The 14,221-nt window shown below is 52.9% G+C and overlaps 1 protein-coding gene across 12 annotated transcripts in view; it reads right to left on the reverse strand.

Annotated features, from left to right (window-relative positions):
* GRIN1 (glutamate ionotropic receptor NMDA type subunit 1) overlaps positions 1-6,401 on the reverse strand; it is a 40,238-nt gene extending 33,837 nt beyond the window's left edge. For 6 of the 12 annotated variants that reach the window (XM_054849018.1, XM_054849016.1, XM_054849020.1 and 3 more), the window contains exons 1-2: positions 5,938-6,400; positions 2,561-2,695 (exon numbers count right to left, since the gene is read on the reverse strand). In XM_054849018.1, coding sequence (XP_054704993.1) covers positions 2,561-2,695; positions 5,938-6,195 — 393 coding nt within the window. In that variant the 5' untranslated portion in view covers positions 6,196-6,400. Of the gene's footprint in view, positions 1-2,560; positions 2,696-5,937 lie in introns of all 12 variants that reach the window. The other 6 variants (XM_054849013.1, XM_054849012.1, XM_054849009.1 and 3 more) reach the window with 2 other exon arrangements.
* Positions 6,402-14,221: the final 7,820 nt, after the last annotated feature.

Consider the following 14,221-nt stretch of genomic DNA (forward strand, 5'->3'; position numbering starts at 1 on the left):
TGCTCACCTCACTCCGGGGTGACTGGCATTTCGGAGATCCCCTCACTGTGCAGGCAGGACTCTGCTGAATGATGTGAGGATCTCAGTGAAGAAACAGGTAATGATTTCATAAGATGTAGGCACAAGGAGGCCAAAGGCACCAGAGCGCTCAGCTTGATAGCTGCAATACCATTTCTAGAACAAATAGTTCTTTGAATACTGGGAGCAATAAAGCTTGCTTCCCTTGTCTATCTTTGTTGAAAGACTGGCTACAGCTTGTGGACTGCTGTGCTCGACTGGAGATGCTCCAAGAGCATCAAAAGGTACTGGGCAAACCTGTCTGTGCTGAGGCCCACGCCTTTTCTATCCCTGGCAGCTTAGCCTTGAGAGGACCATAATTAACTGTGAGACTTCAACCCCCTGTGAAATTTAGCTAAAATTGGCTGATGCCTTCAAAACCAATCAGGGGCATACACACAAAGTGATCTTACAAGCTTGTTTCCATAGAAACTAAGCTGAAAGATATAATTTCCTGAATTGAAAAAGAAAGCAAGCTGATCACTGGAAACCAAAAAGGGAACCAGCTGAACGTCCCCGTGTTGCACCGACCAGCCTGTCCTCCAAGGGTGTGCAGAGCCTTGCACCGTCCCGTCCCATGCCTTCCATCCCCTTTGCTCTGCTGTCTTCCACCCCACTCCCACCTTTGCTGTCCCCTCCAGCTCCTGCCAGTCCACTATTCAACGTCCTTGCTCCTCTACCCACCCAGTCCCTGCCTTTGCTCCATCTCCTGCCTGCAAGTCCCCTCTCTGCATAGACCTTAAAGTCCTCCAGCCCCTGGAAGCCATGGTGGGAAGAGGCTGAGCACGAGGCCAACCAGGCAGGAGTGCTCGGAGGGGTGAGACATGCAGCGTGGCCTCTGCCAGGCGAGTGCACCCCACAGCCCTGCCCCTGCCCAGCACCCCCAAATATTCAGTGGGGAGCATCTCCCTGCCACTGCAGTGGGTTGCCACTGCCGCAGTGGGTCACTCCTCCAGCTCTGAAGTGAGCCAGGTGGTTTTTATGAGCCACTTTTGCAGAAAACATGTTTAAATAGGAAAAAAAATGGCTGGAGCAGAGTCTGCTGGGGAAGCTCCCACCCCCTCAGGGTGAGCACGCAGATTCAGCACAAGGTCGTGCTGTGGAAAAGGTGGCCACTTTGCTTCAGTGAGCATGGCTCTGCTGAGACAAAACTGGACCGACAGCATGCAGGGTCTCCTCTCCCCGCCATCATGTGCACTGTGACGAGGTCCCTCTTGGTGACACTGCTGATCAGATCTGTCTCCTCCCCATGGTAGCACGTACCAAATTTGCCCTGCACATTTCCTACCTGCTGCCTGCCCTGTCCCTCACTTTGCCAGCTCTGTTACCATCCCTTTTCTTCTAATGGTGACTGGCAGCACCCTGCCGGGGCATGCGGGTGCCCAGCAGCCAGCGTTGCTCTCACTGTCATGGTCTGGTCTTGCCAGTTCTCCTACCATGGATTTACTTGGTGGGAGATGCCGAGACCTGCTGCTGCTCCAGCTGAGCGGTCCTGCGGGCTGCATCTCTGGGAGCCTCTGCTCCTCCCTCCTGAAATTTGACTTTATTTAGAATGTAGGCGGAGTGACTATTTTTGCACTGAACATTTGCATTTGTGAATATTCACATTTTCCAAGCAAAGGCCGATTCATCCTTCAAAACAGGCCTGATCTCACTCATTAAGCTCGTGCACCTGGGCAAAAACCTCCACCAAAGCTGCAGTAGCTTGTGGTCCACCTGGCTCTGCTCAGCTCCTCCTTTTGCTTTTACTAATCCCAAAGTGTCTTTGCAAGATGAGTTGTGAGCTGAGCAGCCAGTGAAGGAGCCGGCCACGGCAGCATCTCATCGCCCAGGCCAGGGCATTGCCCCCAGGCCCCGCACACAGCAGAACCTTACCCAGCCCAAAAGTCTCCATTTTCCCACAGGGACAGCAGATAGTGGTTTGAGACACTGGAATTTGAACATCTTTCTTGAGTGCTGAATGTCATTTAAAGCCTTGGGATAACTTGTTACTCAATTCTATTATCTCCCCTACCAATATCACATAAACCCAGAGAACTGAATGCAACCGTACAACCTTCAAGCCCCAGAGAGCTCCTGCCCGATGTACAGGCTGCACTAGGATACTCCTGCCCCTCCGCGGGCCCCCCCCCCCCCGCACCCAGCGAGCACGCAGGACCCAGCACCCGGGATATCTGTATATGCCACTAGTGAGCAGGGCAGGAGCTAGTTTGTGCATTTGCCTTGGCTGAAAAGCAGTGAGCCCAGCAGCCTGGCAGAGAAACGCTGCAGAAATCATCCAGCACTATGTAGGTCAACACTGGCAGCTGCGAAAAAATAATGTACTGGGAAATGCGGGGGAGAGAGAGAGAGGGAGCTGCAGGTTTAACTGGAGAGGATGGATGGACAGACAGACACATAGATAGGCAGGGTAGTGTAGGTAGGCATCATTAACCCTCCTGACGGGCACTCTTGGTTTACACCACATGTATGAGGTACTAGACTAGAAACATGCATCAGTTACCTTATCAGAATATATAGACATGCGTGTTGTCAGACCAATGACAGGGATCCTGTAGAAGCCAGCTGTGTATGATACGGGTGTTGGTGTTAGGTGATCGTTGGGAGCAGGAGGGTGACTAACTAATATTGCATAGACCTGTAGGACAGGATACATGACACAAACATTATTTCACAGGAGCACATCGTCCATCGAGTGTGATTTTTTTTCTTTTTCCTTTTCTTTTCTGCAATGTTAAAACAGCCCCACATTAACACAATAACAGCATTCAAGTACTTGCGAGCAGCGAAGCAAGGACTGCACCGGGGAGGAGGGGTGCTTGGGCTGCAGCCTACGTGGAGGGGATGGGTCTGCTCAGGGTTATATCTTAATGGAAATGCCATGCCTAGCCACTCCGCTCACTAAACTAATAACTTTCATGGATTACAGATTAAAGGGAAACATCTCCCTTACAGTCACACTGTGTAATGCGATTTCTTTAACCACACATTTAATACTCGGTTGTAATTCCCCTCCGAGGACTATTACAAACAAAGTGGTCAGCTGGGACTCAGAGCAGGAGAAGGAGTGCAGAGCCATGGAGCAAATCAGCCATCTGGCCCTGAGCATGCAGAGAAATGAGAAAGCCGGGGGGGGGGCGGGGGGCAGGAGCCGGGATCTGCCCTCAGCGCACTGACGTGATAGGGCACAGGGGATCTGGGTTATACCGAATTGGGGAAGGAGGATCTCGGCAAGATCCTGCTGTTATTACAGGGCTGGGATTTTGGTCTCCAGCAGGATCCTATTTTGTGTCAAATGGGGAGGAAGGAGCTGGGCAATCCCTGGGGGATCCTTTGTTACACTAATGCTCTGTCACAGCACAAGGAATGTCCCCAGCTGGTGACAGATCTCCAACTAGGGTGAATCAGTGCAAAGACTTTGATGTCTGGGAGGAAATAACACTTCTTCCTCCTCCAAGCATCTGCCTGAGCCCCGGGACATGCTTTGTGCCCAGGCTGGAGGGTCGAGAGAGGAGGATGAAACGTGCCTGGGGAAGGGGACCTGGAGACTGGGCAGAGTGGGAAGAAGGGAAGATCCTGCCTGGCATTGGATGGGAGCAAGCTGAGGGTGCAGAGCTAGCTGGGGCAGGGTTTGGAGATTGTACTGTGGGACAAGGGAGGAATTACCGGGGAAGGGCGTGGGGAGGTCCCCTGGGAGGCAGGAGGAGGGGAGTGCCCTGCGCAGAGGTGCCCGGTGCCGTGCTGACATGAGGGGTGGGCATGGGTCTTGGGGCAGGACCAGGCACTGGGGGGAGAGACTGGGGGCTGTGTGGGGGTGAGGGCTGCACTGCGCCACACAGCAACTGACCAACAGGAGCCATTTTGCATGCGTGGGCTCCCAGCCCCTCCTCTGCCTCGCAGCCCCCTGCTTGGGCACAGCGCCAGCGAGCAAGGACGGAGGGTGGCTGTGCCCCACGCTGGGAGAACCTCTGCATCTTGGAACAGCATGGCCACCCCCAGCAGCCTGATGCCCAGCACCCACAGCACCCTCTGCACCCTGGCTTAGCTGCCCCCTGCGTCCCACTGCTCACGCAGGGACGTGCCAGTGCCTGCAACCCTGCACCAGCCTGGGGCTCCGTGGGGTTTGCCATGGGGGCAAGGCTTAGAGGTGCCATGGACACAGGCATCCATCAGCCAGGGTTGCTCAAATGGAGCCTCAGCTCAGTGAGGGACCCGACCGAGCCTTCCCCCTGCTCCTGGGTGGGCAGCGGGTATCTTTTACAGCCTGCACTGTGCTTCCTGCCCAGCTCTGCCAGCATCCCCAGGGATGTCTCCAGCCATCCTTCATCTCCACACTGGGAAGCTGAGCTGCGAATGTGTCAGTTCTGCTCTGCTGTGCACCTCTGGCCCCTCCAGCTCCCTCCCCGCTCCCTGGCTTTGTGTGTGCCTGGGTGTGCATATGCGTGCGTGTTGGTGTGTGCGAGTCTCTGTGGTGCAGGCGTTCATACAATTTGTGTGCATGCTTGTACCTACACATGCTTCCATGTACACCTTTTGCATGTACATGGGTGTGTTTGAGGTGGGGGTGCCTTGTACCTGCCTGTCTGCCCACCTGATGGCCCAGAGTGGGGGGAATGGTGCTGGTTAACTGGGCTCAGCACCCAGAGCACACGCAGGGAAGACAGAGGGGCCGGGCCAGAGGGCACCCAAGCTGCACCCCCCTCCGCTGCAGATTCGGACTGCTCCCTTGTGTGCACTGAGAGTGACCCATGCAGACGGGGGGGGGGGAGCGCGCTGTGCTTGTGTGTGCAGGCATGAATGTGTGTGCATGCCCATGGCTCCGGTGTCTGTGAGGGTGTGTGCATACTGTGTCTATGTGTATGCAATCTCTGTTGGTGTGTGCCTGTGTCTCCCATGTGTGCGTGTGGCAGTGGGTGTGCTTGTGTGCCTGCTTCATGCAATGTGTGGTGCTGGGGGGGTCCCTGGTGCTGTGTGCGATGAGGGGTGTGCAGCTGTGGTGCACAGTCATTCAAATGTATGACCTGGGGGGTGTGTGCAGGGGGGGTGTATGTGTACATGAAGCATTGTGTGCATGCACGCACACGCTTTTAGTGCATACAGTGCGTGGAGGGTGTGTGTACCTGGTGCAATGTGCGCTCATGTGTGCACAGGGATGCATGTGGCATAGTGTGTGTGCACCAATGTGTTTGCACATTGGTACAAGTGTAGACATGCAATGTTCTCTGTGTGTGCCTGTGTTTGCACAGTAATGCATGTGTGCACATGGCGTGTGTGTGTGCATGCAGTGCAGCCCATTGCCATTCCCAGAGTGACATGTGTGCGCACAGTGTGTGTGTGTGCATGGCACTCCCCATGCCCTTGTCCACCCATAGTGTGTAGATGCCCGTGTTTGCACACATCATGTGCACATGTAGCTCTGTGTGTGTCTGTGTTGCGCCCATGGCAATGCATGCCTGTGCCTGGTGCACGTGTGCATGCATGTTGCTGTCTGCATGCTTGGTGTTGGGTGGGCATGCCTGCACACCCGCTCTGTGTGTGTGAGCCGTGTGCGTCCCGGGGTGCGTGTGTGAGCCCGTGATGCCCCGGGGTGCGTGTGTGAGCCCGTGTGTGCCCTGGGGTGCGTGCGGGTGTCCGTGCGGTGGAGCATGCATGCAGCCCGGCCGCACTTACATAAAGGCTGCAATGCGGACAGCGGCGCCCCGGGGCAGGACCCCGCTCTCTGCGGCTCTGCCCGCCCCGAGTCCCGGGGGGCGGCCGGGGGGCGCCGCGGGGCCGGGGTCGCTGCGGCCGCGGGGGCGGCAGCGGCTCGGAGCCCTCCGGGGACGGGGCGGGGGGTGCCCGGCGGCGGCGGCGGCGCGGGGAGTCGCCGGCCCGGGGTACCTGGCTGGAGATGAGGTCCTCGCAGACGGAGAGGGCCATCTGGATGGCGTTGGGCTTGTGCGTGACCGAGGTGGCGTTGAGCTGGAGCTTCCAGGTGCCGTGGCGCTTGTTGGCCTGGTTCACCGCCTCGCGGAAGATCTGCTCGTGCTTCTTGGTGCTCAGCACCGCGCCGATGTTGACGATCTTGGGGTCGCAGCCGGCGCGGGCGAAGGAGGAGGAGAAGAGCAGGGCGAGCAGCAGCAGCCGCATGGTGCTCATCCACGGGCGGCCCGGAGCCCGCCGGGCCCCCCCCCGCCCGCGCCCCGCCGCACAGGGGCCGCCCGTCCCGCTCAGCGCGGCCCCATGGGGGCCCGGCCCGGCCCGGCCCGGCGCGGCTTGGTGCGGGGCGCTCTCCCTGGTGCTGAACCGCCCGCGCCGCTCCGCGCCGCTCCGCCCGCCGCCGGCTCCTCCCGCTCCGCCGGCCCCGCGCTGCCGCAGCGCCCTCCCCCCGGCCCGCCCCCGGCCCCAAGCGGGACCCCCGCCGGCCCCGGGCGCTGCGGCAGAGCCCCGCCCGGCACGCCGGGAGCTGCTGCGGGGTCGGCTGTACACGCACAGGCCGCCCCCGGGCTCCTGCTGCCTGCCGTGGGGACACCCGGGGAGGGAGGTGCGGGGCTGGGGTCTCGGTCCCGCACCGCTAGGAAGTGTCCGGTGGTGCCGGGGGTGAAGAGCTCGTCGGGGGCTGAGCCTCCGGCGGCGGTGGAGTGCTTCTCCTGGGGGTCCCACTCCATCCTCTTCACCTGCTCTGCCCTTTCGGGGTCTGGGCATTGCCGTTGCTTTGGATAATATGCTTTGCATAATCACACCAGATATTGGGTAAACCAGCGTCTTCCCCAGGCACAATGACACCAGGCTGGAGATAAATCAGGGTCTTCAGGATTTGTTCTCTCTTATGCAGCATCTCTTAACAACACGCTTCCCCTCCCCTGACTGGGGAGAGTTGCCTGTGACATGAAAACCGTCAGGGTCTGTGTTCACTCCAGTGCTGGAGAACCCTCGCTTGACCAGCACACCTCTTGGGCAGGGATGTTAGGCAGACACTCGACCTGGTTCCTTGGCTTCGCTCTGTCTGTCCAGACAGAGCCACCACTCTTCCAGACATTAGCTCACAGGGCAACCGGCCATTTTCCTCCATTAAATTCACCACATTACTCTGGGATATGACCTTGAGATTTGTCTGCTGAGGACATTTCTTGGGGTTCTCTTTATGTATCTGCCCCTGGGCTACCATTAGCCTCCCCCAAAGGAAATGGAGACACAGCAGCTAGTGGCCAACATCTGGAGGATCGTCCAGCTCCATGGCTGAAAGGGATTGAGTTTCACCCCTGGACCACATCTCTCCCATTCCAGGGCCAGAGGGATGAGGTGGCACATGGCTCCCCAGAGCTGCCACTTTGGCCTTTTTGGAAAAAAACAAAGGGGTTGCAGATAGCGACAGGGTGTTGCTTTGTAACTGCACGGGACAAGTGCCATCAGCCAGCCCACTGTATGCCAGCCAAGAAGAGGGCAGGCTGAGCACTGCAGAAGAAAAATCACCAGAGATATTTTTACATCAGCCATTTCTAGGGTATTGCCGCAGCCCACCTCTGTGCTTGCTTGCAACGTGAGTTGAAGGAGAATTTTTTTTTTTCCCCCAACGCAAATTTTCTCACTGGCATCTCTGAAGTGCAAGTTGCCATGGAAACCATTTTGTCTGTGTCCCTCGTTGCCCACATGCACTCAGAAGCTGCAGAAGCAAAATGGCCGTCGTGTAATGCCACAGGGTCTCAGCCTATGAGGGGCTTGTGTGCTACACAGCACCCTTCCAGATATGAGACCCTCTCAGAGAAGCTGCGGACAATTGCTTGGCAAAGCAATGAATCCCATGGAGATTATGACGTGCTCCATGAGAGAAGGAAAATGGCCCCACCTCGTCTTAACTCTTGCAGTGCTTTGCATGGAGCTCCACACTGATCCCGCTGTGCTCTCAGCACAGATTCCAGGCATGCTTTACCCTTTTCAGTGTCACGGTGTCATTCCTACTCCTCCACGCACTGAGATGAGGGCTTTGTGGCACTCATGTGGTGTGGCTCTGTCCACCCCGAGAGGCCCAAGTGCTGTCTTGAAGGGACAAAGGGTGCAAGTTAAAGAGAGTTGCATCCGTACCCTTAGACTGCACACATTTGACTTCATCCTGTCCTCTGCTTACCACATACCTTTGCAGAGGTTGTTTGGGAAGCAACTGTTTTGGAGTGGGCTATACAGACCTTGGTCTGTGTACACACCTTGGTAGGTGTGATGGCAATAGAATAATAAAGACAAGTTCTGGCCACAATAGGGGACTTAGCAGAGAAGACAAAGGAAAAAGGCAGGCTTTGAAACATTATTTGGCTTGCTCACATCAGAGTGCAAAAGGTCTTTCCTCTTTATTATCTGGAGTTCCCTGTAGGGAGAAAAAGAATTGCAGGTACTGAGCCCTTCCCGTGTCGCTCATGAGTCTCAGATGATCATACTCAGGAATCAGGGTCTTCCCTCTGTGTATCCATTCATTTTTTGTCTCTGGAGACTATTGTTCCTGGCACTGTTGCAGAGATCTGAGAAACGCCTGCTTCCCTCTCAGGTCATGCCTCCCACCAGGCCGTGTTGTCCTGGCATCAGGAACAGCCTGGATCACAATCTCCAGCAGCCAGGCTCAGCCAGCACAGACGTTGCCACCGCACGACTTCCACTCTTGCTGTGTCCTCAGGCTCTTTGATCATCTGAAGGCAATGGGTGCATGCAGGGTTTTCTCAGGGTGGAAGCTGTGTAAATGGCAGGTACAACTGCATCCACCAGCTGATCCTTGTGAGGACTCTGTAGCGAGCAAAGGTCTTTGCTTTTCCTGTCACTGGCTGCTGGCAAATCATGGCAACCTTCCTGGCCATGGTTTGGAACAAGAACTTAACACAATTGCCTGTTAGCAATTAACATGTGCATAGCGTGATCCTGCTCTTTATGTCTGGCCCCTTCTGGATGCAGGGGAGTTGGACAAGAGTACAGGACTGATGTTTGTGTGGTGTCCCGTTGCCTGTGAATAGTATAATTCTTCCAATGGCCAGAGTAAGTCAGCATAAACCTAGACTTCAGGGGAGCAGCACTGAACCCAGCTGGAAATGTCATCTGCCTTGGGGTAAGGCATTGGTCCTAGTGGTGGAAAAGATAATAAGGAATTTCATAAAAGAGGAAATCAAGCATTAGGAATATGTGGTTTGTGCCAGTCATCATGGAGCTGCCAAAAAACCTAAATTCTTCTTTTGATAGCAGTAACCACACAGCTATAACACAGGCTATGGAAATGCATTTTACATACAGAGATATGAAGGGATTTGGGATGTGGTTGATACAGGACAAGTTAGGACAGGACTGTGGATGCAGTGGAAACGTTGACTGGAAAGGTGGTCTCCAATATTGACCAGGGGGTCATAGATCATGAATTTCAAAACAAAAAGGAGCATTCACAAGGCTGGGGAGAGTTAAAACGAGATGCAATCAGTTAGGCTGGCTTTGGGATACCAAGAGGTTCCTGAGTGGGCAGGGAGATATTCAGGTAACTGGTAAGAGAATGGGACATGGAACATTAATGGCCAGAGGCAAAGGTGGTGAGAAATATAGAAACAGCTTCTGTGAGATCAGAAGGAACTGAATGCACAGAAACGCACAGTCAGATGTACAGTAGGAGTGGGTGGGAATTTCCACTGGAATAATTTTCTAATGGAAAACCAGCATTCACATGTTTGAAATGCTCTGTAGGGAAACTTTCATTTTGACAAAATTCCAATTTTCTACTGGAAAACCAGCCAAGAGGTGGCTGGGCTTCAGCTGCCTGCACATTGTGTCCCAGGAGATGGTACAACTTGTCCTCAGGGACTTCTATCCTCCTGGGACTGCTGCAGAGCAGAGGCTGGAAAGGAGCTCAGAGAGATCAGTCACTGCTTGGGGGTCTTCTGCACGTGTTCACCTGGGAGGGCGCTGGAGCCTGGACCCAGGTAATGAATGTGGTGATGCAGTCACTGGTGCAGATTGGCTGGAGATGGAGCATGCTGGGGAACATCGGCCCCCATGCAGCCCTTCATGCTCCCAAACGTGCAGAGCCCACCATGCTGGAGCTCAGTCCAACACTTGAGTGTCCATGGGAAAGCTTGCCGATGGGCCATGGCTGCCTTGCTTCAGATGGTAAAGCTGCATCCAGGGCTGTCAGAGGCACTTCCTTTATCTCCAGGGTCTCTGAAGACAATGGGACACCAGAGTCTGCTGTTCCACCCTGCAGCCCTGCTCATTGCAAGGTGTGGTGGTGTGGGCCTGTGCTGCACCTTGCTCAAGCAGAAATGGTGTCACCATTCATGCTGGAGCCATGCTGGAGGGGTCAAATTTCCTGGGAAAGGGTCCACATGAGCTTCTCCAGATGGCTGTGTCTCTGCAGCAGAGTTCAGGTGGTGACAGGCTTCACTGGTAGGCAGAGGTGCCACCTTGTTGCGCTCTATCAAGTGGAGAGCGAGACCTCTGGGCATGTCCAACCTCTTTGAGCTGGTACGAAGCTGAAAAGGGGGAAGGAAAAAGGTGTCAATGACAAATGAGGCACTCTGGAGCTTGTGACCCTTCCAGAGACAGGTGTCCTCAAAGGCAGGACATTTTCTTCACAGTGATGGCTGCAGAAACATGCAAGAGTTCCCATCTCCACACCTTTGAAGCCTGCCTTTGGGAGGAGGCAGCAAACATCTCCTTGGCAGAGCCCTTTTGCATACATCCCCAAGCCTCCTGTCCCCCTCCCAGGAGCCCACCCCAGTGCTCAGAGCTCCCCTCGCCTCCTGGGGCCCAGCTCTGCACTGCCCTGGCCAGACATGGCTCTGCCCCTCTGTTGTGAATGGTGCCTAGGACACCTCAGTGCTCAGTACTTCATGCTGCTGCTGGGAAATTTTCATGTCTTTGTGGATGTTTAACTAGCTCCAGGGGCTCCCCAGCCTGTGCAGCTCCCATGTGAATGCTCCTGACTTTGGGAGAACAGAAAAACTAGAGGGCTGCTTTCCAACCTGCCAGATGTGGCTTTCAAAGGCACCAAACATGATAAATGAGAGACGTATGGCCTCAGGAGTAGCTGTGGAGGATGGAGAGCAAGCCAGACAAAGCAAGAGCTGACCCAGTTGTGTCAATATGGCAAGTAGGGGCAGGAGTTGAGTGGCACCAAACTTTCTGCTGCACTTGATGTACCTCACCCCAGGAGCCAGCTGGCAGGCTGGAGCCTGGAGCCTGGATGTGCTCTGACGTGCACCAGAACAGATAATTGGTGGGTTAGGGCTCAAACGCAAAATCCAGAGCACAGGAATGTGGCAGCAAACAAGCCCCCTCGAGAGCTGTGCCCTCCTGTCACGTGAGATTGATATTTGCTAGAAGATCAAAACCTTGATGCCAAGGACAGATAGAAAGATTGATTGCACAAGTTCTATTATGAAACCAGCCTAAAAACAAATAACAACATGATGAGACAAGGCTAAACAGCACTGGTTTTGACGAAAACACTGTTTTTATCTCATGTCCCTCCCTGAAGGTGTCTAATAATGTACTTACAAGTCAGCATATCAGGAAAGCAAGACATACAGTCTCAAGGTGGGCTTCCTGGAAAGACGAACACACAGGTAGGGTTATCTATTATCTGGTGAAAAAAGTCATTGAGAGTCTTTGTGGCCAACAACCCAGTTCTCCAAGGCTTCATCCTCCTCCTGCAATCCTGTGAATTGCCCTTTTGCTTCCAATTTCAGTTTCCACTTCAGGTCCCAGTCCTGATCTAATGCAGAGATGTGCTAGAAAGTCCCAGCCAGTCTAAGGATTTCTAATATTAGCTAAACACCACGTTTCTCCTTTACTTGTTTTTCTGTAGAGTTAAACTTCAGGTTGTCAACCTTTCGAAGCAGATGAATCCTCTCTACCATGACCACTGCTCCTGCATGTGCCAAACCTGAGGAGTGAAGCAGTTCAGCCTTTCGTGGTAAGTTCAGCAAATTCAGAAGCATTTGAAATTGGGGGTTTTGTACATGGTGAAAAGCGTTCAGCATCTGTAACCATGGGCATTACTTCAAACCCCAAACAAATGCTTTCGTATGGCTGAGGTTGCTATGTACCAGTCAAAAGACTCTCAGTATATCCTAAAAATAAATACAGAGATAACAGCTTGCAGAAGCCACAGTTACCTCACCAATGCTTAAGTATACTCAGTTTACATAATTTACAGAAACATTCACTGCTTCTTGGACTCAAATGTCCTAGCTTCCTCCTTTTCTGTTTCCCAGCTGCCTTGGGACAGTCCCCTGGAGGTCATTGCCCAGCTTTGCCTGAGAAGTTAATGAGAAGGAAATCTCTGCATTGCACTTGATTTGCCCTTCTCACATGGGGTGTGCTTCATGCCAGTACTGCCTACACCCCATCCCCCCCCCGCACTGTTGAGACAGGCACCCCAGAGGACACAAGGTAGAGCCACGTGCCCTCTGTGTGTGTGTAGGTTCTCTCATTTGTCCTCTCATTTTCTGATTTCCCTCTTGCTTGACCCAGTTCTGCCCACCCATAAATTCCTTCAGACTTGGCAAAGGGGTCAAACATGAGCTTAAAAGGGAAGTGCTGAGACTGAGACAAGGACCCATCTAATTCAGGGACCGGTAATGGACCGGTAAAGTCACCTTCTGATTTTCAAGACTTCAGGTCTATTTTGTTCATCCCACTCCTTGCTTCTGATCACTCTCCTCTTTTCTCTGGATCTCCTCTAGGTTTACTCCATGCAAGATGAGGTGGCCACCATTACATGCACGTTGCAGTAGACCAAACACGTACAGATGGTTTTTTGCTCTGTTCCAAATTACTTTCCTAATTATTCTTGAAGGAGGGCTGTTATGCCTGAAAGCTTGTCAACTCTTTTTCCAGCTGTATCAGCTCATCTAATAGAAAATATTATTTTCCTCTATGGACCTTTCTTCTTTTGTATGCTTAGATCATCATGCCTACAAAAGCATTAATACTAATTATTCCTACCATTGCATTTGTCTTCTTGAGCAGTGTGGACCGGTGAGCAGATGCATTCACAGAGCAAGTCAAGTAACGCTCAGATCTCTTTCTGAGTGCCAATTAACAGCTAACCCTCTCCTGTGGGTCTTCGCCACGTGTATTACATTTCACTGGCAGACGCTGCTGTTTGCCTGCCAGTCACCGAGAGATTTGTAAGGCTTCTTTTGCAGTAGTTCACAGTCAACTTTACATTTTACCATAGTGAATAATTTAGAATCATCTTAATCAGATGATTTAGACATCTGTTTATCCCATTTCCCAGGTTCTGTGGAAATAAGTGCAGATCCCTACTCTCTGTTGTAACAGCTGAGCATCTGTTCCTCTTCCTTGGTTCCTATCTTCTCTCCAATGACAAAAGCAGAGAGGTTCCCCCTGTTATTTCAGGATTATTTAAGGACCTTTTGCAACACACTGTAGAAGAAGTGCCTTGAAAAGCCAAGTGAACAAAGTAGGAACTTGTTCACCTGTTTGCTGACTCCTCAGATCTATTTGTGAGACGTGACTTTGTGCAAATGTGGTGCTGACTCTTCCCCAACAGAGCACATTCATTCCTGGGTGTCTCAGCCCCTTCACTGCAGCATCTCATGGATTTGCCCGACACAGTACTGAGACTCATTAGTCTGCCGGTCCCCAAACCACCCATCAAGTCTCTGTTTTTGTGCAACGGGTGTATTAATTATATACTTGTATGCCTTTAGTAAGTCGCTCTTGAAAATCCCTCTTTGACCTGCCTTATTATGACTTGATCCTTCACTGGCCAGAGTTGTTGCTTTCTTCCTTTTCCCCGTTCAGACAGGACTCGCAGCCTGTCCCTCTCTGAGGGATGTCTTTTTACTTCCAACTGTTGTGTTCAATCTTCTGTGTAACTACACTGGCATTCTTCTTCTAGAACTGCTTTCCAATAGGTCATATACATACATTTACCTGAACCTTCCATGTGAGGTCTTCAAGCAATTCACCCTGTCTGAATTCACCCTTTTAGTTGTTCCTTTTGCTTTAGCCAGATGCTCCATTTCTCTTTACTTTTCCCTTTTCAATTACTTAGTACCAGGGTGGATATTTTGGGTTGCTGTTTCTCTTAGAAATCTCTGATTATATCTACATGATAGGCAACAAGTGGCCCTTCTACAGTTACCTCTTGAACCTGTGCAATTCTTCAGACTAAATCAAGCGTTCTCTGTTT

This window comes from Grus americana, chromosome 20 (assembly GCF_028858705.1).
Source record: "Grus americana isolate bGruAme1 chromosome 20, bGruAme1.mat, whole genome shotgun sequence".
NCBI lineage: Eukaryota > Metazoa > Chordata > Aves > Gruiformes > Gruidae > Grus > Grus americana.